This window comes from Electrophorus electricus, chromosome 20 (genome assembly GCF_041902795.1).
Source record: "Electrophorus electricus isolate QZ-2024a chromosome 20, ASM4190279v1, whole genome shotgun sequence".
Taxonomy (NCBI): Eukaryota; Metazoa; Chordata; class Actinopteri; order Gymnotiformes; family Gymnotidae; genus Electrophorus; species Electrophorus electricus.
Genome location: NC_137516.1, coordinates 6,800,362 through 6,825,839, shown reverse-complemented (window position 1 = coordinate 6,825,839; position 25,478 = coordinate 6,800,362). Strand labels below are relative to the sequence as shown.

Here is a 25,478-nt window from a genome sequence, read left to right as displayed (position 1 = left end):
TCGAGGTGTAATGTAATCTTACATCCATCTATCCATCTATCTATCTATGACTTAAATCGATAAGTCGTTAAAAAAGACGAATGGAGAGAAACAGAACTCTCATCAGTTCATGTTCTAACAAAGATTATAATGATGGACAACTAAATAAATACAACTGAAGAAAGAAAGATAAAGGGAAATAAATGAAAAGGTGAAGTAATGTCCAGGATAAGCACACTAAACTGCTGTATGCTGATTGTCTGAATAGCAAAGCTGTTGTTATAGATATTTAAATAGATTTCCTCCACCAATTATGACTGGGAGACTGAAAAAATGAACAAGATTCAACAGCTTGAGGAAGGTAGAAATATCCTGCATTATGGAGGTCACTGATCTTTCTGGTACATTTGCCAGAGCTTTTTTTTTTTTTTTTTTTTTTTTTTTTTTTAATCTGGTCTTCTAGAGATTGATGCAACTCTTTGCAAAGGATATTGAGGATCGATTCAGAGGTTTCTAAAAGAGGTTGTAATTAATTGCATTCCATTAAAATGCTTACAGAATGCCAAGGGACTTTACAACAGTCCACTTACAGCTGATTAAAAAATTCTTAATACATGGCTGCTCCTGAATAATACAAAACATTTGAATGGTAAATTTCCTACCTAGCCCCAAGGTCTGAAGTGCTAAATGTCTGAAGTGCTTTAAGAGAAGAAAAGCAAACAAAAACTAAACCAATGGCTGTTTTTACATTTTTCACACAACAAATGTCCAGATTTGAAAAACTCAAAGTTCCATGTTGCACTTTTCCCAAAGAACAAAAATACATATATTTTAAGTGACCTTCACCTTCAGTTAGATGGTCTCACTTCAAGGGCAGGGCTGTTATGTAGGCAGAGGAAAACCTTCAGTTCAGGAAAAAAAAACTAAAAAAACCCCCAAAAACTTCATCAATCCACATGAAGGTAAGGGATAATATAAGTTGTTTGGAATTTCAGTCCAGTTCACCCGCGTCTGTGGCTCAAAGCGGGTCACTCTGTGGTCATGCGGTGGGACCGGTGATTTGGCTGTTGTAGTCAGCAGTCTCCATTTTGAGGATGTAGGGGATGATGCTGTCAATGGGCACATTCCCGATGAGGCCGGTGAAGAAGAGCTCCTCCGTTATGCTGGAGCTCATCAACCGCAACGCTGGCAGACGCATCAGCATTCGTGCCAACCTGACGAGCCAATCACACGCAGTGACTGATCAGTGATAAAGGCACAAAGCAGGGTAGTGGGGAACGGAGGGTCAAAGGTTGAGTGGGAGTACCTGTACGCATCATCTGGATAGGTCTTCTGCACGTAGTCCTGCAGCTCCATCTGTGCCTTCTCCTGGAACTTCTCAATCTGGTTGCTGCTACCCTGGCCTGGGTGATCTGGTTAAGGGCATGCATCATGAGATCAGAGACATGCACTCAGGCCATGCTGTTATCCTGAGCCACACAGAGTAGTCTTGACAACATTCCACCTATTCTTTGGCCCTACATGAATGCATGAACACTGGCCAGTAGACATTCAACATTCATATAGTTCAGGTCCCACCTCATTTTTAGAAGCCCTTATATACAGACAGGCCCATCAGTTCCTGGCCTCTTCCTGTGGAAAGGAACTCACCGGGGCTGAAGAGCACGATGGCTTTCAGGTAGGCGTATTCGTAACCATCTGTCTCCAGCTTGGCCATGCTGTTGCAGAACTCCTGTAGCTTCCAGATGTGTTCCATTACCAGCTTCACCCGCTCACTAGACAGCTTGTCTAAGAGCAGGGAGCAAGTGGTTATAGCTGCTCTCCCCTCCAAACTAGATCTAATGAAACTTGCTTTTCTCTCCACTGAACCATAGTGCCCCTAATCCTGGAACTGTTGACAGGTCAGTGTTTCACTCCAAGGTTTAAAAGGGGTTTGGTAAGGTCTTAGTGCTTAAACTGCACACAGGATCAGACTGAAACACTGAAATTTTATCCACCTGAGCAAACTAATCAGAATGGTTAATACAACTTTTGCTTTTAACCCATGCTGTAATTGATATTCTGCAACACATGCTCACTCCCTGCACATTATACCTTATAAGGAATCACAGGGTTGACATACCATCCTGTATGCTTGTCTGCAGGTGGTTGACGATGGCGGCCAGGATGGTGGACAGGCTCATGATCTGAGCACACTGAGCCAAACCTAACGTGAAAAGTTCGTTCCAGCATGCCCGTACCAGAGACGTGTTACACTCCTGCCTACAACACACACACACACACACACACAGTTTTTTTTTGGGGGGGGGGTGGGGGGGGGTGGGGTGCAATCAAGAAGATCACTTCAAGCTCAAAACAGCTAAACACACAGATGGTGTCACCCACCCGAGGGCAAGGAAGGCTGGAATAGAGCGTGCCCAGTGCATTGAGAGAAAGAGCAGACGGGATGCAGACTCGCAGATGTAATGAACGTTCAGATACTCAGGCATCGGACTGGGCATGGTCAGCTAGACACGGGGAGGGCACAGAGAGATACTCTTGTTCAGCAAAATGCCAACCCCCCCCGAATGTTGCAGAATGGAGTCCCCAGAGATCTGTGTGTCTAGGTCTTTAATCAAACTGCACATGTGGTGCATCCCACCTTGAAGCTGACATGCGTGTCTGTAAGCAGAGGGCCCTCCACTTCAATGAGGGGCGTGGCTTGATCTCGGCCGATCACCTGTATTGTGGCTCCACCTACACACTCTGCCTCGGAGAGGTTCTGCCCCTCCGCCACCTCGTTGGGGTTCAAGGCTTTGGCCAGAGTGTCAAAGGCACTGTGTGAACATGCACACACTGGTGATGCAATTTCACGTTGCATGGCTTAACACATACCTCTAACATTCTGTTTTATGATAAAACACAGAATGGCATGCTGCATTTGAAATACACTAGGCACCGACATGGAACACATGCATCACTGTCTCTCATTAGACACACACACAAGAGTACCGTGTGATTTCGCTGGCTGACTCCTCCTGCTGGCTGTGTGACATGTCACCGTTGTTGAGCGAGTCATTAAGATTGGCTAATGATGTCACCACGTTGGCAAGTGTCCCCAGATCACTATGACCTGCCTCTGCCTGAAGATAAGAGCACACTGAACCTTAAACATAGTCTGGTGAGTAACAACAAACTGACCCGAGACACGTATGGAAAAGTGGGCCAATGTGATCAAGCCTTTACTCAAAATCCTAAACACTACTTAGTATTCCCCCGGAGGCTCATATGGCATAACAAACATGACAGAGGAAAATATTGGCCTTTAACAAGGTTATATAGAAAGAGGTGATTACCTTTGCATCTGTTGCTAGGAGCAACGTGCCATCGGCCTGGATGAGAGGTTGCTGGATATTCACCAGCATCCCAGGGTCCAATAACCCAGAGCTATGGAGATAATTGACAACATGAAGACCCAATCAAGACATGAGATTCAACTCTCGAAAGCAGAGAGTGTGCAAGTGTGGCACACAGTAACCATATGAAGTGGGTCAGAAGCACAAAATTCCAGCTCCTGTTATCAGAGGATAATAGTTCATCCAGCAACCAGCAGAACATGCCACACTTCTAATACTCAGTTCTAATCATTCTTTCAGAGAAGTTAAACAGGATAAGTTAAGAAAAGCTTTATACTTGGTAATAAAACATTACCTAGTTTGGAGTGATGTATATAGACAATTAGATAGATAGAACTTTAGACAGAACTTTATTGATCAAATTGTTGCTTTCCTTGCAAAGTCCATAAAAAGTCTGTAACTGTGCATTTATATCAGAGTGCATCTGTGCACAGGAAGCGTATGGGAGTGTCAGCTGAGTGTTGAGCTTGGTGTGTTTTTACCGAGAGCCATCCTTGTCGGTGATGAAAGTGGGCGTGGCTATCAGAGGACTGCGCAAGTCTTTCCGGATGTAGATTTTCTCCGTTGAGGCAGCGCAGTTGGCGGGCTTCTCTCGGGGGAGGTCTAGCGGCTTCCTCTCACTCTGTACGGCTGAGGGAGCACACACACACGTGCCATATCAACACGCTGCCAGGTTACCTTCTTCAATGGTAAAGCATGAAAAGTGATGGAACTTAACAAAGCCAGTGAGTGTGAGCCCTTGCTGTTCTCAAGCAACGCGGAACGCTTGACTGAGCCATCAGGTTACATGGAGCTGACGTGCTGTGTTAGGATTTGGTTTGCTTATAGACAGATACAGCACCGCGTTCTCAAATTCCAGTCCCACCTCAGTTTTATGGGTCGGCTTTCACAGAAAGTGCATGTGTACTCGTTCAGGTGTGTGCGCTCACATTTTGTGACTGAGCACGTGCTTGCGTGAACGTGCAACTCACACTCCATCTTCATGCCCATCTCCAGGCACTTCCTGAGACGGCAGAACTGGCAGCGGTTGCGATGGTGCTTGTTGACCACGCAGTCTTGGTTGCTACGGCAACTGTAGGTCAGACTCTTCCTGACGCTTCGCTTGAAGAAGCCCTTGCAGCCCTCACAGCTAACAGCCCCATAATGCCTCCCTGAAAACATACACATGCGAACGAAGCAAATGAATCGTAACATTTGAATGTGTAATAACGCCTGAATGTTTGTAGGTACGTAAACTTGTCATTCACAGGCAGAAAACATGCTGGGTGTGTTTCTGCACGTGGTCTTTACCTGACGCTTTATCTCCACATACTACGCAGTACTCCACAGGCTGTGGGCGGCCCATCTCTCCTCCCTTGCTCAGGAGCCTTTCCACTGAAACTGCATCTGTAACAAACTGCAGCACAAAAGGTGAAGTTACCAAAACAGACATGCTGCAGGACACCACCGGGCGTTCGCTTTCTGCACATCCCAATGCTCAGGAGGTTTATACAGGAGAAGAAAAACCGTGCTTCTAGTCAGCTAAGACTCAGCTACAAGTAGCATTAACTCATCTGGTGTCAGATCTGCCAGTTTCATCACACAGACGAAGCTGTGTGGGACTTCACAGGTGCGTCTGCTGCATGCGCCGGTACCTGTATCCGCCCAGGCATCACGCTGTCTGCCGTGGCGAAGATGAGCTGCTTGGCGCTGGGGCTATCGGGGGACGCCAGGATGACCTTGCCTGCCGCTGCGCCATCATGGGCAGCCAGAATGAACTGAGGTTTGGACACGTTCGCAGCGTCCACCGACGTCACGATCTGGATCTTCTGCCCCGTCTGCTGGTCTGTCACAATCTGTGTTTGCGACACGGCCGCTGGCTTTAGCCATTGGCGACTTCATTGCTGTCTGAGTTTTTATCAAGAGCCTCAGCAAGAGATATATATATATATATATATATATATATATATATATATATATATATATATATGAATGAGAGCGAGAGAGAGAGAGAGAGAGAGAGAGATAGCTAGATAGATAGATAGATAGAGGATAGATAGATAGAGAGAGAGAGGATAGATAGATAGATAGATAGATAGATAGATAGATAGATAGATAGATAGATAGATAGATAGATAGATAGATAGATAGATAGATAGATAGATATAGAGATAGATAGATAGAGAGAGAGAGAGAGAGGATAGATAGATAGATAGATAGATAGATAGATAGATAGATAGATAGATAGATAGATAGATAGATAGATAGATAGATAGATAGATAGATAGATAGATAGATAGAGGAGAGAGAGAGAGAGAGGTATTGCTTAAAGGAGAAGTGACAGTGCTGCCCTAGCCAGCCAGAGCTGAGCAAGAGAGTGAGGCACTGTGGTGCGTCTACCTGTATTCTCTGGGGCGTGGTGATGGAGGGGTCAGTGGAGATGATCTGAATATGCTGGGGAGAGGTGCTCATCACTGGGCTGGCTGAGGGAGACGACTGTGTCTGCAGAGCATGCGTGCACACGCACGCACACGCGCACACACACACGCACACACACGCACACACACGCACACACACGCACACACACGCACACACACGCACACACACGCACACACACGCACACACACACACACACACACGGAACAAATGAGGGAAAAAGGGGCAAGATGTCCTCTACTTAAACTGCCTTTGAGGGTCAAGTGATACGTTTCCATGGTGACCAGTCATCTTACACACAAAACAGTGTAAACACACAGTGCTTAGTGTTTTTCACATAAGCTGAGACAATATACATTCTATAAAACATCCCAGCAATATATCACATCATGACACCATCTCAGATATCAAACACACAACAGAAAAATTGCACAGGTGTACACATACAGACAACCGCATGCCCATGCTTATGGACACACACACACACACACACACACACACACACACACACACACACACACACACACACACACACTATTGTAGGCTTTTTATTTCGGGGTGCTCTCAGCACAATAATAAGGCTGAACCAGCCATTCCAATTTCACACAATTTGCAATAACTACACTAAAACAAAGTTTAACGTCATACAAAGTTCTCAGTAGCAACATACAGACACATATTCAAGAACATTTGTCTGGCTAGCTGACCCATTTGTTAACTAGAAAGTAATGATTCATGCATTCCAAAGGTTCACTCTTCAGATTCTTGGGTTGTTGTGTTTTTTTTGTTTTTTTTTTAAAGCTATAGGGATTTTTAAAACTCATTTGGACTTATTACAGTCAGGTCAGCTCAGCCTTCGATGTTGGTACATAAGGAAACTAACTGCTGAGGTAAATATAGTTCAGGCCCAAGAATCAAAAACATCATCCTGGACAAAAAGACAGCATACAACCAATACACATTTTTAAAAAACCTACACAAACACACAACCCCGACTCACCTCTGCAACCTGCTCAGTGGTTACTATCTGCTGAGCCAGCACCTCCACGTTGGTTGTCATGATGATATAGGGTCATTAGAGGCATCTGACTGGACTGGGCCAGTGTAGAATCAATTAACCACAGTACTACCTGCAAATCAAAGGAGATGGATAATACACATTGTATACAGTAACTACAACACAACATGGCATAATGCCTGTGATCTACAATAGGTACAGTGTTATGGCTTGGAAATATATCATTAATACACCATGAACGTAATACATAATGGATAAAATTAAGAGCCGTATATACAGTGACATATGCACTATTTTTCATCTAAACAGCTATTACATTAAAAGTAGTGGTTTGCAGACTTCTAATCATTGAAAAAAAGCATTAATTAAATAAGAACACAATGTATTGTAAGATTTTGTAGCCTCTTGCTCAGTGCAAGAGTAGCCCCAGTGAAACAGCCACCCTTTGTCCAGCCTCTGGACAAGCTTGGCAAGTAACCCCAAATCAAGAGACCAGAGTCAGCTGTAGTCAGGGAAGCTCTAATTTATTAGTAGCAAAGGGGAAGTATTTGTATGGTTGAGGTGTGTGAGGAGAAGGGGGAGTGATGCAGGGAAGGCGTGTGTGTGGGAGAAGTTTAGACGGGTGTTGGTTGGGAGCAGTCGGATATCAGCCAACTGCTACTAATTCTCTTACAGCAACAAGGAGAAACACTTGAGGTCAGAAGGGAGAACAGTGTTGAATCATCAGATTAGGGAACATTCCTAAAATGAACATGATCTTCATCCTAGACTAACAGAATTACTTGATTCAAGAATTTTCTTCTTACATATATTGTATCCGCAGTATGAGTTACACAACACAAAACATGATTGCTGACTAACCATGTCGTTATTAATTTTAAGATACTGTCCGTATCACTATTTGATTTCTGGTGCGACTTCAGTCGGGTAGGATACTATCCAAATTCCATCCTCATACAGCAAACCGCGTGGACTTAAGCTTCCTTAGAGCACATTTTGGTATCATCTTGCACATTTCCTGGCATTTCTATTTTTAGTCTGTTCCCTATTCACAGAGGTAGCTGATCTCTAGCACTCTGTCTCCCTGCAACCTATGACATATCCACGAAGTCAAATAACTTCATATTTTAGTATGCGAGTATTTGAAATTTACAGTCTAGATAGCATGGTTATCACAATTCTTTTGTTTGTTTGTTTTTCTCTCAATACTAACAAACGGAACACGTTTTGTACGTGAAAGGAAATGAATGTGTAGACATAAACCACATGCAACTTCTAACGGTTCGATGCTTTCACCGTCCTGAACGCTTGTAAGAATACTGTACGTCTTCAAGATAGTGTCGCCAAAGTAGCCCTCCAAAATGTTGCAAGATTGCTGCATCAAATGGCTTCCGTTCGAATTATTACTGGTGATTTTCGGTTTAATGTAAATAGTTCGTATCAAGTACTCTATTAACTTATTTGAAAAGGCTTGGAAGTAAAATTCGTCGATGCAGCTATTGAAGATGTACGGCCGGTTGTTTTATTGTAAACAATCGAAGCAATCACGAATATGTAAAGGGAAATGGATTGCTAGCTGTCTAAAAAACAATAGCAAACTTCAAACGGCCTTATAGCTAGTAGGAATATGCACAAAATGGAGAATCTGGCAAAATGCCAAAACTCGGACACTAATCCACTAAATGGTTCGTTTTAAAATTAATTTAATCTGCACGTAGTGTGTCGATAGAATTTAAGAAAAGGTTTAGAGACGGAATCAAGAAGGCCCCCGTCTCTATGTTTGGTTCAGGCTAGCTAGCTGCTCTCCCCGAGATGGCAAAGGTAAAAGGGTCGAGTTCAGCTGCGCCGCCGCAGCATTGGCTGGCTGGCTGGCTGGCTAACGTTAGCTAACAGGCTAATTCAGTACTGTTATGGCGCTCATCTTTCTCTAACGAAAACTCAGGCGATTAGCTAGGAGAGGCTAGACGTTTTGTTTATTTTTTTTTCCAGCTGGACGTATTTAAGGAGTGACTGCGCAAAGGTGTCATTTTGAACGGCTGAGTTTAAAGTCTGCAGTTAAATAATTTTCGAATCGACGGAAGGACTGACAGCACCGCCCAGATTTGAAACCTCTATCGGGCCTGCCGTTAGCCTAGTTGCAGGGCTCGACAGGTAAACCAGCTAGAGAAAATGCTTTTTATCTCCTCCGGTTTTTTATCAACATTCCTCAACATACAAATGAAGAAAATGTGGCTTACCTGCAAGATTGGTGAATGTAGATTACAGTGGTTGTGTTTAAAAATTATTTGTTATTGTTTTTCTACTGTGAAAGGTCATAGTTCGTGACCCCGTTTCAGCCTGCTGGGAGTTTTTTCTTCTTCCTCCCTCGCACACTGGCTCTACCCCCCTTTTTCTGTTCACTGGCGAACAGGAGCCTCGACATCCAGACAGCTCTGACGTCAACCTGTCTACCTTCCACAGAGGATGCTGATTGGTAGATTTTCATGTCTATACAGTCGGGCCCAAAGTTTCGAGACTGACAATGTTTGGTTTTCGGAAAGTTTGCTGCTTCGGTTTTATTGTGGCAATTCGCTTGATCCCAAGTTGTTATTGACGAGCGATCAGATGAATTGCAGTCCATTACTAAGTCATTCCTTACCTTAATTGCAAAAACCCAATTTCCACTGCATTTCAGCCATACCATAAAATGACCTGCTAACATCATTTCAGTGATCTTGTTAGCTCAGGAAAAAGTGTTAATGAGGACAAGGCAACTGATATCACCCTGTCATGCTGACTGAAGAGCAGGCTGGTTACTTTAAAAGGGAAGTGGTGCTTGAAATCATTGTCTTCTTTTGTGAAAAGGGCTTCACAATGCTTGTAAGACTGCACCTAATTCAACCATTTATTGGATCGTCAAGAACATAAAGGAGAGAGCGGTTCAATTGCTGTGAAGAAGGCTTCAGGGCACCCAAGAAAGTCCAGCAAGTGTCAGGACTGTCTCCTAAAGAGGATTCAGCTATGGGATCGGGTCACCACCAGTGCAGAGCTTGCTGAGAACTGGCAGCAGGCAGATGTGAGTGCATCTGCACACACAGTGAGACAAAGGCTTTTGGAGGACGGCCTGGTGTCAATAAGGGTATCAAAGAAGCCACTTCTCTCCAAGAAAAACATCAAGAATATTCTACAGGAATCATGGGGATTGACTGCAGAGGACTAATTGTGAAAGTCTTGAAAAAGAAGGGTTAACACTACAAATACTGAGTCTTTGCATAAGCATTTGTCAACAAATGTTTAAAAATTATGAAATGCTTATAACTGTACTTCAGCATACCACAGAACCATCTGACCAAAAGATCTAAAAACAAGCAGCAAACTTTGAAAGCAAACTTTTCAGTCTTAAAACTTGTGGCAAAATTTTGTGAATGATTAATTATTCAATATTGATGTATGGTTTCCATGTGGGGGAAAAAATCTATTGTTCAGAGATATAGATGAGGGGGCAAGTGGGAAAACCTATATATAATTGTAGTGAAGCACATAATGTTTCTAGAGAAACAGGATGTTTCAGACGGGACCTCTCTCTCTCTCTCTCTCTCTCTCTCTCTCTCTCTCTCTCTCTCTCTCTCTCTCTCTCTCTCTCTCTCTCTCTCTCTCTCTCTCTCTCTGTAGAGCAAAAAATAAATAAATACAATGAGCTCAAAAGCCTATTAAAACACATGTAGTCGCACCACTGATGCAAATAGCAGTAGTTTTTCTTAACATACGAGTATTAAGAATGATTTATTTATTTCCAAGTATACAAGAAAGGACTTCTGTAAGTGACTGGATATAAGTAAATATATATTTAGTGTTTTAGACAAGTTTGTAATCGGTGTCTGAAAAATTACTGACGTTTTTGACTGGGGGGGGGGGGGGGGGGGGGCTGACAAATTAAATGGCAGTTTATATTCTCTCTTTTTTTGCCATTTGTTAGCTCTCATTGTCTTCATGCAAATTACAAAATATGTCCTGAGGAGTTTTATTGGTAACAGACATTAATAGTAGGGCTCTGGCTTCAGTTGTCTTGCGGAAGGACACATTTCAACAGTCATTAGCTAGAAAGTAATATTAAAAAATAAGTTTGCTGTTTTGCAGCATATGCCTTTGAAACGGTTTATGGTGTAACTGCACAGTGTCACCAGTGACATTAGTCCTGAGAAAATGACTACCTGTATGAAGCTTCTCACTGATTGGTGCAATTTGGCAAGACTTCAAAAACCGTGATAAATGTCCATTTTAAAACAGAGAACTCAGAATAAAATATGCTTTTTTGTTGTTTGCTCAAAAAATGCAGCAATTGCAAGTATGTACAACAATCAAATGTGAAGAGGCCTGTATTTATTCAAAACATGTAAATATAAACTATATGATATCATGGGACTTTACTGTAGTTCTGAAAATGCACATTTTCTAGGATTTCTGAAGGCTTGAAAAGTTGCCCCACTGAAAATGTGATGATGCAGAGGAGTGGTGGCTTATTTGATTCTAACATATCCGTTTCTAGAAAATCTCTGTGGGTTATTCGGAAGCAATTTCAACCTGTTCGGTAAATGCTTACATGCATGTTTGACACCAGCTTGTATATACGCGCTGTCTTTGCCGCAAATATCTAGGTCTGGTTTGCACCTTACTGCTTTTTTTCCAGCCTAGACCGGGTTGTAACAGTGTATTTACCACTGATCTATAATATAAAAAGTTATAGATTAATGCTATATGCATTTACAGGTTAAAACACGAAAACCTAAGTGTAATAATAAACTAATTTAACTGTTTACTGTATGTACATAATTTAGTTTGATTTCTGTTTATCGCCTAAAAGTATCTTTATAACTAGTGACACTTTTGAAACAGCGTTTTATTTTGAAACTCGGTCAAGGGCAATGGCTACGCAAGCCTACACCACCAGATGGCGCACCGACCAAAAACTGAGGATTGCAGTTGTGCTTACGGTGGTGTAGGAAGGAAACTATTGTCGCAAAAGAATTATGGTATGACCCTGATTTTCATGTTTAGCATAATTAAAAAAAAATATTTAATGATTTTTGAATTCCAAAATAAAATTGTGGGAAAGGGGGCTTTTAAATTGCCGTTAAATAAATCCGTCTATGTAAGTTGTGTTGTAGATAAAGTAGGCTGTTATATTTTTGAGGTTTGTTCGCAGTAAAGATCCCATGCAAACACATCCGGGAAACGAGGTCACGACAAAGGGTAGTTCCCTTGAAACTCATCCGCGTGGGGTCATCTTGCATGCAGGACTGACGTTGTTCGTGTCGGATGATACAGTTTCGTTTAGTACAGCCGCCCGTCGCTGTGGAAAAAGACAAGGTTTGTAAAAGGGAAAACAATTTTCAGTATATTCTTTTCTAATATTTTTGCCACGTTTTTGTTTCTACGGCCAATGTAGTTTTTGGAAAGTGCAAGTGCACTGTTTTTATTATTCGAAGTATTGGAAAGCCTATTTAAGATAAACAGTCATACTAAATACCGTTACGTTTAGTCAGTATCATATTCTATAGGTTAGCTGTATAAAGATTCCTGTCGTTCTGGTTTAGAACAGCGTATTGTAGAAAATGTTTTCATGTCGTAACATTAGGTTGTGTTATTGTGTAATTTAACTGATTTAATACAATCCAGGTGTGTGTGTGTGTGTCTATATATATATATATATATATATATATATATATATATATATATATATATATATATATATATATAATTCATCGCACGAAGTGTTATTTTGGAAATTCCATAAGAGATCCTTTCTATTACAGCATGTGGTTGGAGCTTACCTTACCTTAAATTTTCTATTAAATGTTTTGCAGATAAGTTACTGTGCTAAAGCGAAATCAAAACTTCTGTCTTCCTATACTAATCCTTGGATCTAAACTTGGGCCCCCTACCTCGACAGCAAATGGAATAGAGACAAAAACGGTCAGTGTGATGAAAAGTGAATTACTCAGAGAAACGTTCCCCCAAGGTCTGAGCTGTGATCTGTCAACTGCAGGAATGGTAATCCGTGGTCTGTGGATCTGTAAGGTCCGTTTAGGGAAGCGTAGGGGACATCTTGGACTGCTCTCTGCCCTGTGCTTGCTGGTCTTTGCCTGCCTTTTGGCTGGTCTCTTTATTGACTACATTGAGTCCTGGATCACCTCTCTAGGAATGAGTGGAGTAGTAGGTGCCCACGGAGTGGTTCTTCCTCAGAGCATCCCCCCTACCCGCCCAGAGGAGTACCTCCTCATGCCAAGTCCCCTGGTCTGCCAGCGAGCCAAACCCTACCTCATTACCTTGGTGACTTCGGCCCCCGCCAACCAGAAGGCGCGCCAGGCCATCCGTGACACCTGGGGTGGCGAGGTTCAAGTCCGAGGCCACAGGGTCATAACCCTTTTCATGGTGGGTCAGCCGTCAGACCCAGTCCTAGCCAGTGAACTGGTGGAAGAATCAAAGGAGCGAGGGGATCTGGTGCAGGGCCGCTTCCTGGACTCCTACGCCAACCTGACCTTGAAGACCCTTTCAATGCTGGCCTGGGCTCGACGCTTCTGCCCTCAGGCTCGCTTCCTGGCCAAAGTGGACGACGATGTGATGATCAACCCCAGTGCGCTCCTGCACTATCTCACCCTTTATGGTGTGGCACCAGAGAGCGAACCCACAGACCTGTACCTGGGCCGGGTCCATGTGAGGGTGGCCCCAGAACGCAATCCAGCCAGCAAGCACTTCCTTTCTGAAGTGGCTTTCAGAGGTGCTGCCTTCCCTGACTACTGCAGTGGGACTGCATACGTGCTCTCTCGCCCTGCTGTGCTGAAGCTCTCACTGGCAGCTGCTGCAATGCCCTTACCCAAACCACTGCCTCCCGAGGACGTGTTTGTTGGTATGTGCGCCCAAGCTGTGGGCATCGGCCCCACCCACAGCCCGTTCTTTTCAGGAGGGCCATCCTTGCCATACAGCCGCTGCTGCTACCAGGCCATGGTGTCTGTCCACCACACCCAGCCAGAGGAGATGCTCCGTTACTGGGCAGACATGCACTCCACGGCCCCCTGCTCCTGGTTGAGAGTCCGGACCTCTTTCGGCTTTTGCAAGGTCAGAACATTTCTGAGGGTCCTTCTGGGTTTTGCTTCATAAACTGGACCACCTAGAGAATTAGCAGGATTTCTTAATCATACATGGGAGGCCGCAAAGCCTGAAGAAGCACAAGTGGATCTACTTGAACAATTGGATGTTGGTGTCGCCCAAGGAAGCCCTGCACTGTGCTTTGTAGCTTTATTTTTTTATTGTCACCAAGTGTTTCAATATGTATTAATTACACTCTCAGCCTTTGGTGGTAAAGTGAATGAACTGTTTATACTTGGAATCAGTGACTATACGTTCTACACATTGTGTATTATAAGTAGGGTGTTGCAGCCAGCAACACTGACTTGATTTTGTTTGAAATGACCTTGCCAAGCATCGGCAGATTCTGTCAAATCTACACTAAACTAACCTATGCTCAGAATGTTCCAAACAAATCACAGCACGATTGCTACTCATTTTTTTTCTTCTTGCAAGTGAAAGATGCATCGCTCTGGGTGGTCATAGGACTGTTCTGAACTGACATAGTTTCACAATCTTACTCTTGAACGTAGTCTTCCATGTAATATGTAATATGTAAATTAAGACTGCGCTATTTTTGCAACTTTTTGCATTTTTGCAGTGGAACCTTTACTGAGTTCAGTATCAGTCCCCGTGCCATCGCTGTCCCTCCTTAACTTGATTTCTAAATGCATTTGAGTTTTTATTACACTAAAGAGCTTTTAACTAGCTGATGCACCTGGCCAAGTGTGATGAATGGTAGGACAATGATGATAGCTAAGATTCCAAAGCTGAATTGAAAGAAAAATAAAATACAGCTTTGACTAGTAGTAAAAGTGCAGTCATATCCACTGCACCAAACTGCATTTAATATAAAAAATCATGTAGAAAAACTGTCGCACTAAGGATTAAACGTACAATACATTTATTCTATTTGGACATGAAAACATTACAGTGAGGTATCGCTTCACAGTCTGTCCTCTTAGTTTGTTTATCTGGTTATTTTAACACTCAGGTATGCAATGAAGGAGGTAAAAAGATAAAATTAAATAAAGCATGGACTGGAAGATTTATACAAACTCGTTTCAATACTAAATGCTACTAAAATGCTTAAAAAAAAAAAAAGTCTAAAACAGATGGATAATGGAACTATGCAATTCTGAAAAAAATGCTTCACCCCAAAATGCTGCTGTTGCTAACAGTGAATGGAGTTAAATGGGGCTGGAGATAAATACTCATACTAAATATGAGTGATTTCCCCACTAGCCTTCACCAGCTCACAGTAGCACTTTTGTTGGAACTAAGACAAGCCACAACAAAAACTAAGTGCTTGCCCATTTTCAAGAACAAATGGTAGAAAGAGCATGTTGCCATAAGAATGACTGACATGTTATTTTCTAATCTTGGCATGCTACATAACACAAACACCAGTTTGTGTAGTGTGAATAATCAACAGATTGGTGAATTGAAGTCCATTTAGAAAAGGTATATCCTAACGAAAACAGGCTTACAGAACACCTGTGAGAGGCAGAGTCTGGTGTGTGTCTGAACAATGTTGACCGATATGAAAATTCAAGTCCAGCCTCCTCTTACCTTGGACTTAAAGGAATATTTTACACCCAGACCTGCTAATGTTGCTACCAAGTCAAACAAATAGGAGTTTGAATAGCCTAAATAGGACAATGCTAAGTTCCCCATATTTCTGCCATGGGAGCGGTTTTGGGTGAAGTATATATTTCATCCAAGACTGGGACTGGATATCACTGGCCCTCATTGATTTAGTGTTTTCCAGTTCACATTCATTTTAATCCATAAACTGATTATCATATTATTACTGACTGAACCAGGCAGGACAAACATCAATCTTTGTTGTATATGGTTGCTATCTAGGTCTGGATTTGCCTGCCCCTGTGCTTCCAAAACCATCTTCATCATTGTAACAAATTAGACACTGCAAGGAATATGTTATTTACATGTTTAATGGCAACTTATGAAACATATTTTTAGGCTCAAAAACCTCACAACTGTCTCATAACAGCACACTTGCACTCATACAATATAGGACAGCATGTTCAAAAATGGAACAAACATCAGGCTGTAATGCTTAAATAAGAGATGCGTTTTTATTTAATCATTTATTTTTGTACTTGTGTGTTCAGATAAGCTTCTGACCAGTTGCAGGCATAACTGGACAATCTACAGATGATTTGGATGTGAATTGTTAAATGTGGCTGCAAATGCAATTTAGCCCAGACTAGTTCAGTTTTCAACATTTTACATTTCAGCTGCCTTTTAAATTGTGTGGATAGTCCAGAATTATTTGCAATACAATCTCTTAAGCAGATGCAAAAATGTTTTTTTTTAATTAACTGTAATGTACAATTTTTGTCAGTTATTAGGTTTCCTTAGAAGAGTGTAAACAAAACTGAACAGATAAAATTGATTCAGTTTAAACATTTTGTCCTGTGTATACAGCACCTTAGATACAACATAAAGGCAGATTCTTGTGGTGTGTTAATGTTCCACTATGGTAGTTGCCTCTTTATAGTAAGTGCTACAACATGCTGGCTGAAAACTGCTCTCTCTGTATGAAGGCTCCAGGGTGATGTGCTTTCACAAAAATGTGAAGGAGAGCTCATATGAACTTTTGTTGTCCACTCTATTGTCTGCTCTGTGCAGGTCTTGAATAAAGCACTGAACTGCATCTGTACCACAACTGCACTTATTGAAGTGAATTATCCTTAGGCAGTGTCAGATAGCATCACAACAAAGGGACATGTCTGGCTATACCATGGATGTCACAGCAGTTGGAAAGTTTAGTTCATGCAATCAGTACCCTTTTAATAAAAGTTGTACAGTTTGCAAAGTCCAAATGTTTTAAATTTGTTAAATTCACAAACAAGGGGAAAAAAAAAAAAAGTACCTCTCTATGCACCGAGGGGGAAGCAACACAATGGAAATCTGAAGCTACTGGAGAAATTCCAGTGATATTATTCACATAGGATATATTCAGTTGCAAGAGTATATCAATTTTTCGTATTCTGACAATTAAAGACAAACTTACATTGGAAATAAATAAACTTCATTGTTTTTAAAACCCACCCAAACAAAGAACAATGTTCATATTCTTGTTCTAGCAATTAAGAACTGCAAGAATGCGTTGCTAATTTGAGCTTTGGCCAATGTATTCAGTCTTAAGGAGTTTCCAATTAGTTTACTTATTACAAAATTCACAATTTTTCAAACCTTGTTATTTTATGATTACTTTCTTGTCCTAAAAGAGAGTTTGTTTTTTTAATAAAACCATAAGAGTTTATTTTATTTCTGTTTACTAGTCTACCAATGTGCATTTCACAGTCAGACCAGAAACGTTTTCGTTACTAAGAGCAGCCAACACACAAGAAGAAAAAAATAAGAGTGGTCGGGTCACTTTTGCATGGCAGTTGACCAAATGTCCAGACAGAGGAGTCTCAGTGTTTGAAGACTGAAAAAAACCCCAAAACAGTGCGTAGTTCACCATTCTGAATAAGTCTTTTATTTCCTCAAAAGCTCAAAGTCCTGTGCACTCCTGCCACACTGCTCGCTCTACTTCTTGAACCGGTCTAGTGCCGTCCTTGTGCCGTGTTCCGCTTGCTCCTGGGCCTTAACCTTCCTCTCGTTTTCCCGCTCCATCCTCTCCTCAACTGTTTTCCGGATCGTGTCCTATGGTGAGGAGGGGAAAAGGGGAAGACGAGACAGCACGCGAGTGAGAATGGCGACTGTGGCTTTGTGGGAATGCTATTAAAAGCATCAAAGCAATGGCGAGAGGAAAGCTAGCGTGTGCATGGAAGCAGGGGAAAGAAGATACCTTCTGATCCTCGTGGGCCACCTTCTTCTTCCTCCTCTCCACAGCACCCGCTGAACTTCGCCCTCGCTTCTTCAGTCTTGGCTTGAACTTCTCGGTTGCGAGTGGGTCATAGCCCTAAGGATGCGTGCACACACAAACTCATAACTCAGTATATAAAATTTTCTGTATGTTAAAAAAAATAAATAAAAAATGTGCACACAAACAAAAACTAATTATTGGGCACACAGTGCAGGTCCTTTTGCTGAGCCTGAGCTTGTGAAAAGACTGCAGGTTTGGCAGTTGTCCAACAGAGCAGATGCCAACTCGGCATGATACTCAGTCTCTCCCACACCTCCTATCACTTCACTACAGTTATAGAAGGCCAGCATGCAGGTCCAGGGAAGCAGCACCGTAGAAAACAACCAGCAGCTGCGATCATCTGAATGTCACAGACTTTCGGATGCTATTATGGATGTGAGAGGACAAGTACATTCAGGCCCTTACTAAACATAAGGTGTGCTGCAATGTTTATAGCAAAGTGATAAATTGGGATTTCCAAAAAGGTAATCTGCTAAGGATTAAAATACTCCTATTTGTACCCCTTTTTTTTCTTCAAATTTAAAAGGGTATGACCACCAACAAAAGGAAATTATACAAGCTCTACATTCTTTAGGAGTTATACAACAAATACTGGGTTAGGCCACCTTTAGTGGGTGGATACTGTAACTATCGGCGTGAGACTTAATCTCATGTATGTATGCAAATTTACGGAATTTAGCTAACACTTATCTAAAGCAACTTACAATTATGACTGAGTACATCTTGAGCAATTCAGTGGCAACTTGGCGGTGGTGGGACTTGAAACAGCAACCTTCTGATTACAAGTCAAGTACCTTTACCACTGAACTGTCTGTGTGTGTGTGTCTGTGTGTGTGTGTGTGACCTCACCAGAGCCTCCACTCTCTCCTTATGTTTCTGCTCGAAGGTGGCTTGGTCCACCTTGCTCAGGAGTCCTGGGTCCAGGCCAATGAGCTCGGGCTGCACCTTGTCCAGCAGAGCCTTGACCTCCCACTCCTGCCTCTGCTTGGTGCTGCGGTATGGATTCATGTCCAGGGCGTCGAAGTTCGGTTCACCCGCGCCTACCCATCAGAACACGCAGGAGGAACATTTCACGCTTTACATTTTCTGAGCCCTGTGTGCTGCATGTTAAATGTTGCTTAGCCATATAATCAGCAGATGTGTGCTAGAGCCAAAGAAATACAATTATCAGACAATTAATGCAATAACATTGGTAAATTATTAAAATAGTTCCTAAAGTTCCAAAATCCCTTAAATAAACCATTAAAATACTTAATTTGGCTATCCAGACAGTACACAGTCCACAGATTCCAATTTGCACTCTGTTGGAACAGCAAACAGAAGTGTGTGTGTACGTACATACTGACCTGGTACGATCATACTGGTGAATCCTGCTTCATGGCCAATCCCCAGCACGTCCTCAAAGGGACAGTAGTCCACACCCCACACTGCCCCCCTCACCCGGTGCGCCATGTACGGCTTCGACATCGATCCACCTCCCCATACATCACGGTATACCTGGGGGAGTGGGGGGTGGTCTGCGTTCTTAAACTCTCTACAATGGTGTAAAGGGTGAATGTACAAGCCAAACGATGGTGATGCTTCATTTAATATTTGCAAAGCTGTTACAACACATTTGGATCTGCTGTACACCATTCTGAATGCAGTTCTCAAAAGGATCTCAAAGATCACAGTAAGAAGTGAACTAGCATGACGGCAGCGGTGCTTTCAACTAGTGATCAAGCGATCTTGCGGCCGATTAATGCCATTTTAAGATATGCTCATGAGGCCGATAATCAAGAAACGCCTACAGATACAACGGAGGCTCCCCTGTCAGTTTGGCTGCTGCAGAGCAGTTAGAGCTCCCCCTCGGGTCCTCTTTGTCATTCTACGGGCAGTCATGGTACTGTGAAATGGTGCATGCTAATGCTAGATTTAATGTTTCCTGAGAGAAAACAGAAAACCTGTAATTCCTATATCTTTCAAAACTTAATATTTAATTGGTCTCTCAACATATACAATGTTTACTGTCTGTAATTTGGTGAGAAAATGCATATAATGTTATTTGAGCATTGTAATGTTAGTAAGCCATTAAGCAGCTAAACTAGCTAGCTTACAGGACTCAAACTTCTGTTCTCATCTCAGCTCAACAACCTGCCATCATAAGTGATTGATTTGACAGTTATAAAGGTACCCAATGTACGTTACAGTCGGTTGCATTTGCTAATAGAGGATTTAACTTGTTTGCTTTTGTTTCTGCACGTGTATGTCTGTCTCTCTCCATGTGAACACCAGCTTGGAATAATTATCTTAACTACACTCGGGACAATTTTGGGACAGTGATGAGAAAGATGGTTTGAGCCCTGTACTATAACTCTCAAGCACCCTGCTGTTTTTTTACCACCTGTGGACATTTATTCAGTTGATAATAAAACTCAGTATTCATTCAGTTTCATTTAAATTAAGTACAGTGTTGACAATAAGCAATAACTATTTATAGTTAAATAAATGTCATTTAATTCAGCAATTTTGTCTCAATTATTATCACTATTAATTCAAGTATTTTATCAGATGTCAGCCTTATACATGAGCCATCATTCGCCCTGCTCTCTAAATATTGGCATCGGCCCTTAAAAAGCCCATATTGCTCAACCACTACTTTCAACATACTCTGTACCTAAAGGTCATAGGAACACTCAGATCCTTCGGGGAGACAGGGGAGGTTTCTATTTTTCCCTAGCATAATAAACAGAACAGATGTGAGTGTGTATTCCTGCACAATACAGTAACTTACAGGTCAATATGCCTTCACTGCTAGCTCTAAATAGTGGCTAGCCGTGTGTGCGCATGTGTGTACCTGTACTACATCTCCAGTAGCAGCACTCAGTAGTCCTCTCTGGCTGAGAGAGAGGCAGGAGGCTCCCGCAGGCAAGAAGTAGGAATGAAGTGCCTTAAAGGCCCTGATGTCATATACTTTCAGCTTCCTGTCCAGACCTGACGTCACCATGTACCTGTGACATGCACAAGCCACCAATTTTATTATTATTATTTTTTTTAAATGTTCCACCATCATTTAACCTTTGCTCTCCCACTGGGCAACTGTGGAGTATATTTATTGTATTATCTCTCCTAAAGCCACTCTTCAAACCAGACAAACATTTTTGCCCAATCATGAGTTTTACATAGTAGACATCTGGACCAGTATAGTTCCTCCTAAAAATCCCACTAACTAGCACAACAAGCAGTAAATGGCACAAGCTCTTTAGGCAAAAACGTGTGCATGATTAAGTGGTTCAAAAGACATCACAAGCAGGGATGCACATTTAACATGTATAGATATTGATACTGTGGGAAACAAATATTGTACCATTCCAAAATGTTCAGTATCGACAGGTATCAATATTTGTGACAACACTGGTGAGAAGCTGTGAACTCTCTGTGCCATGGGCTGTACTCACGTGCCAGATCTGTCCACAGTGAGAGAGCGGACCCCACCACGGTGACACAGCATTTTGACCAGCGGCTCCCTCTGATTGGGTGACCACAGGCTGACCGTGCCGTTGGGATGGCCCAGGTGCACGATGGCATTGTGTGGGTTCTGTGCCATCACGTCGAGCCGGCCCAGTTTGGTGCCAATGGCTGACACCTCTTTCCCCACAGACACGTCCAGGTACTGCAGGAAACCTGTGGCGCTCTGAGAGCGTGACGCACATATGAAAATACGCTCTCAAAAATCTGCTTATTCTTGAGGAAGATGAAGGCTTTTATGCCTTCATGTAAATGTCTATAAAAGACTCCATAACATGTATTTGGGAAAATATGTGCAAATGTACAAATACAATCAAGAACAACAAATTTGTCACAAAGCAGCAAGCACAAGGGCTTGCTACCAGTACGAAGGGGACCCTTTTTACTGACGCACCGCTGTAGCAAGCAGGAAGTGGTAGGGGAGGAACTGCATGCGCAGAACATTGTTGAATTTTTTGATGCAGTGCAGCTCTATGCCTTTGGAGTCATAGATGTAAAGCCACTGCTTCTGAGCCACAGCAAACATGGCCTCGGAGTGGAGCCACCTAGTGGACAGAAGGGAGCGTGTATGCAAAACTATTTCATATGACATGGAATAAGTGTGCTTAGTGTGTGCTGCACATATGTATATGTTAATGTGTGTGAGAAATATGTTGAGGAGCTAGATGTGTGTATGTACTGTATGTGAGAGATTAATTCAGCATGCGTAGGTACTTACTTGACATCATGAATTGTTTCCATGACGTTTATCTCGCATGTAAGGTTTTTGGTCTGCCATTCTATGCAGCTCACATGACCTCTTTTTCCACCTAGTAACAGATGCCTAAACACAATTATTGAAACACATTAGGATTTTTAAAGACATTTAAACTAATATCTCTGGATTACTAAACATGAAAGAAGAGACAAAAACATGCAATGTCCATTATATACTCACACATAGATTTATGGAAAAAAACAAAAACAAAATTGAGGTAGCAGTTACCGTCCAGTTCTGCTGTAGTCCAGCCTGTATGGACCAAACTGGGTCAGATGCAAGTTAAAGTACTGCAGATGCAGACAGAGAAAGAGAGATACAGAGAGAGAGAGGTGTCATATCACATAGAAAACATCAAAAATACACCACCACAGATGTCCAAACAATAGCAGTTTCCATGTTCTTTAAGATATTTTGGCAGAAAAAAAAACAGCAAATTTCCATCCACTATGGTTATGCGATGAAGTAGGCGACTGTGCTTAGGGGTGGCATTGAAACAAGCAAAATGGAGAGATTTAACTCGGCCTTATGGCTTGATGCATCGTTGAGTGTTTAAATGAGAAAAAAATTCTATCACTGTTTTTTGTAATATTCTGATTTTTCCACCTTGTCATAGCATAAAATCTTTTTGCGATATTTGGGTGGGGGGGGGGGGTTTCCTCCAAATTTTGGGCTTTTTTAATTCATGTTTTTTGTGCATTTTTAAAATTCGCAAAAATTTGGTAAATGGAAAACCTGCTAATAATGTATGAATGCATATGAATGGAACAGAGTTTCACAAAGTTTGAAATTTAAACTAAAATCCATTTTCAAGTTACCATATGATTTCAAAATGTTTATGGCAAGCACCAAAAACCAAAGTGTTACCTTTGCCCCAGAAGTAATATCCACAGCATCTGCGATATCTTCCTGTAAGATGGTACATGTGTCCTCATCGTCATCTCCCTCCAGGAATCTGGAGACATGGAAACAGACATGAGCATGTCCAAGGGAGAACACACGTGTGTGTGTGCTTTCATGACCAGACCAAGAAGAATCCAGAGGTTTATGTCAATGAGATAGAAGCGCTCTGCTTCCAGTGTGTGCCGAGTTACCCAGATTCCTCTGGGAGAAGGAGATCATATCGTGCAGCCTGCTTCAGGGCCAGGTCAGACGCTGCTTCAGACCGCAAGATGGTCTCTTTCACCTTTTGTCGTGCAGTCACAGACTAAGGCCACAATAAATGAGGAACAATTCATGCAACAAAACTCCAGTCACAAGATTTTCTGAAACAATCAAAGCACAAGTCTTTGCGTTTTGTCCTTTGGCGTTCCTGTCTGCAGTCTAGTTAAACCTTTCCTAACCGAAAGGCAACTTGTCTGAACATATGCACATCAACACAGAGTATGTTTAAATAAAGCTGTAACTACATGGAGCTTACCACTTGGAATTTCTCGCCTCTCTGGAACTTCTTCAGCTGCTCATTGGGAATGGGGGCCTCACCAGGGAAAGGGTCCTTTTTCTGAGGAAATTACATCAAATCAATGGGAAGAGCTGCACTTATTTGTTCTACGTTTCCCCATATATCCAAGCTAGGTAATTAGTTCCTGGCTCACATCACAAAACCACAGTGTTGGGAACCACTGCAGTACACGATGAAAAGAAACCTTAGAAAAGGCATGAAGAGTTCTATGAAAGGAAATGGCTTAAGGCTTATATAATAAACACAAGACAGTAACAAAAAAAGTGTTTTGTTTTACATGGTTTTAGGAATATTGGAACCGAAAGAGAGAAACCGGATGAACTGAGCGAGTTCAATAGTTTAATGCACTCAGGTGTTCAGATACTTTCCAAGGTTTAGAAAACAGAAAATTACACACCCCTGATATGAAACTTCCATGAGACCTTTTTTTCTTCTGTCGTCGCTCGTCACGTATTTTGTCTGGCTGTTCTTTTGAAATATTGTCCTGGTTCGGTGAGACATCGGTGTTTTCTGCCTCGCCATTCTCTTCACCTGCATTTACTTCCCAGTAACGTTTGGGTGGCTTGAGGTACGAACGCAGTATGAGACGAGAAACTCCATAAAAAACAATATACAATAGATACAACCTGGAACACTATAGTTTCCACTATTCTCTCTCACAATGATCTTGTACGGTTTTCTTCCGCAGTCATGTTATTCTCACATTGCACTGCATAAACGATTCGTATGATACAACTATCTAGCTAACTAATTCACGCAGCTAAGGTTTTGAGTGTTTCTCAGCCTTGCTAACGCTAGCTAGCTAACCAGCCAAGAGTGTGACTCTCAAACTACCAGATATCCAATTAGAGACAACTGCCATTTTATATAAACACTGTGGTATTCGTTTTCCAAACCGGCAGCTAAAAATAAAAAACATATGCAATTATTTAAAACACCTAGTTGGACAAATCGAACCTAATTTTCCTAGCTAACTAGTATAGCAAGCTTACGTGAGAGGCTAAAATACCTATAAGAGATCTGTTGTTTATGCTTTACTCAAAATTATTCACACTAAACATGTTACTTATAAATAGTGCATAATAACTTGTAAAATTAGAAATGTTAAGTCAAAATGAAACTTAAGTTCACGCACCTTTTTCTTTTTCTCCACGTGTGTATGTACCAGTGCTTCTTCTACGGGCGCCGCCATCTTTGTTGTATACCTTTTGTACGTTCATCGATTAACCCTTTCCTCTCCTCTGCAGCTATATTCAAAACGTAATTTTAAGGTGGTATTATGAGCTCGAAGCGATAGCAGACTTAGAGATTTTTTAAAAACTGAACCATAGTCGTTAACAACACGTTAGGCTGTTAGGATAATATAGTTGTGATGCTCGTTTAACCTACACGAGTAAATTAAACGCTATACTAGTGGTTCTATTGACTCACTAGATGCTAGTTCACTACTAAAACAAATCTGATAATGGTAAAAGGAATGTCGATCTTTTTAAGAAAGAAATGCTTAAAATTATTATTTTAAATTATTATGGAGAAATTATCTGCTAGTCACTCCAGTCAACACGACCACTCAACAAAGGAAAAAGAAAGACTAAAGAATCTTAGACTTGAATTCAGACATTTAGAGTTCTGAAGGTGTCCAATCTGCAGTGTTTTGGTTTAAAACCCACCCAGTGTTTTGGAGTGAAATATCACTTTGTCACTGTGTAATGAGTGACAAAGGTTTGACATGAATTAAACCAAACACATATGGCCTGCAGGTATCTAAATGCTGTTTAGTAATCTGGTGTTGGTGGGTGACAAAGCAATTGTGGTGTGTTTACATGTCTAGTATGATAATTGTTAAATTCTTGCAGCTAGCCAAATCTAAATGCTTACAATTACTTTGTAATCAATTTATAAATGGTTTAAATATATATTTTTGTACTTATACATTT

General features: G+C 41.8%; 3 protein-coding genes across 5 annotated transcripts; 1 reads left to right on the top strand and 2 right to left on the bottom strand.

Annotated features, from left to right (window-relative positions):
• Positions 1-396: 396 nt before the first annotated feature.
• nr2c2 (nuclear receptor subfamily 2, group C, member 2) lies at positions 397-9,239 on the bottom strand. 3 transcript variants are annotated; one of them, XM_035536139.2, is made up of 15 exons: positions 9,045-9,238; positions 6,790-6,919; positions 5,754-5,855; positions 5,009-5,209; positions 4,665-4,770; positions 4,304-4,525; positions 3,857-4,004; positions 3,315-3,405; positions 2,971-3,101; positions 2,621-2,795; positions 2,365-2,486; positions 2,102-2,241; positions 1,630-1,767; positions 1,286-1,391; positions 397-1,193 (listed from the first exon to the last, which is right to left on the bottom strand). In XM_035536139.2, the coding sequence occupies exons 2-15, from the start codon at positions 6,847-6,849 to the stop codon at positions 1,019-1,021; spliced, it is 1,917 nt and encodes a 638-aa protein (XP_035392032.1). In that variant the 5' UTR covers positions 6,850-6,919; positions 9,045-9,238; the 3' UTR covers positions 397-1,018. The 3 variants fall into 3 exon arrangements, with proteins under 3 accessions (XP_035392032.1, XP_035392033.1, XP_081559829.1); XM_035536140.2 differs by having other exon boundaries at positions 4,346-4,525; positions 9,045-9,236; XM_081703703.1 differs by lacking the exons at positions 2,365-2,486; positions 2,621-2,795 and having other exon boundaries at positions 9,045-9,239.
• Positions 8,270-16,600, top strand: b3galt4 (UDP-Gal:betaGlcNAc beta 1,3-galactosyltransferase, polypeptide 4). The gene is made up of 4 exons (XM_027021141.3): positions 8,270-8,958; positions 9,119-9,280; positions 11,978-12,153; positions 12,651-16,600. Exon 4 carries the CDS (start codon positions 12,769-12,771, stop codon positions 13,942-13,944), a length of 1,176 nt encoding a protein of 391 aa, XP_026876942.3. The 5' UTR covers positions 8,270-8,958; positions 9,119-9,280; positions 11,978-12,153; positions 12,651-12,768; the 3' UTR covers positions 13,945-16,600.
• On the bottom strand, positions 15,854-24,745 carry wdr46 (WD repeat domain 46). Its single transcript, XM_027021135.3, has 14 exons — positions 24,677-24,745; positions 23,939-24,103; positions 23,500-23,580; positions 23,174-23,286; positions 22,947-23,034; positions 22,308-22,369; positions 22,041-22,145; positions 21,717-21,867; positions 21,253-21,488; positions 20,652-20,805; positions 19,162-19,312; positions 18,665-18,855; positions 17,738-17,851; positions 15,854-17,592 (listed from the first exon to the last, which is right to left on the bottom strand). Exons 1-14 carry the CDS (start codon positions 24,731-24,733, stop codon positions 17,476-17,478), a joined length of 1,785 nt encoding a protein of 594 aa, XP_026876936.2. The 5' UTR covers positions 24,734-24,745; the 3' UTR covers positions 15,854-17,475.
• Positions 24,746-25,478: the final 733 nt, after the last annotated feature.

Bases quoted from the DNA above. Each gene is read 5' to 3' on its own strand.
- nr2c2 (XM_035536139.2), bottom strand. From the start codon at position 6,849: ATGACAACCAACGTGGAGGTGCTGGCTCAGCAGATAGTAACCACTGAG. The intron at 2,796-2,970 runs GTACTCTTGTGT...ATGTTCACACAG, and splicing joins TCAGCCAGCGAAATCACACG to TGCCTTTGACACTCTGGCCA. The intron at 2,487-2,620 runs GTGGGATGCACC...CCCCGTGTCTAG, and splicing joins ACACGCATGTCAGCTTCAAG to CTGACCATGCCCAGTCCGAT.
- b3galt4 (XM_027021141.3), top strand. From the start codon at position 12,769: ATGAAAAGTGAATTACTCAGAGAAACGTTCCCCCAAGGTCTGAGCTGT.
- wdr46 (XM_027021135.3), bottom strand. From the start codon at position 24,733: ATGGCGGCGCCCGTAGAAGAAGCACTGGTACATACACACGTGGAGAAA. The intron at 23,581-23,938 runs GTGTGTAATTTT...TAATTTCCTCAG, and splicing joins ATGGAAGTTTCATATCAGGG to AAAAAGGACCCTTTCCCTGG. The intron at 18,856-19,161 runs GTCAGTATGTAC...TCTGATGGGTAG, and splicing joins CACCAGTATGATCGTACCAG to GCGCGGGTGAACCGAACTTC.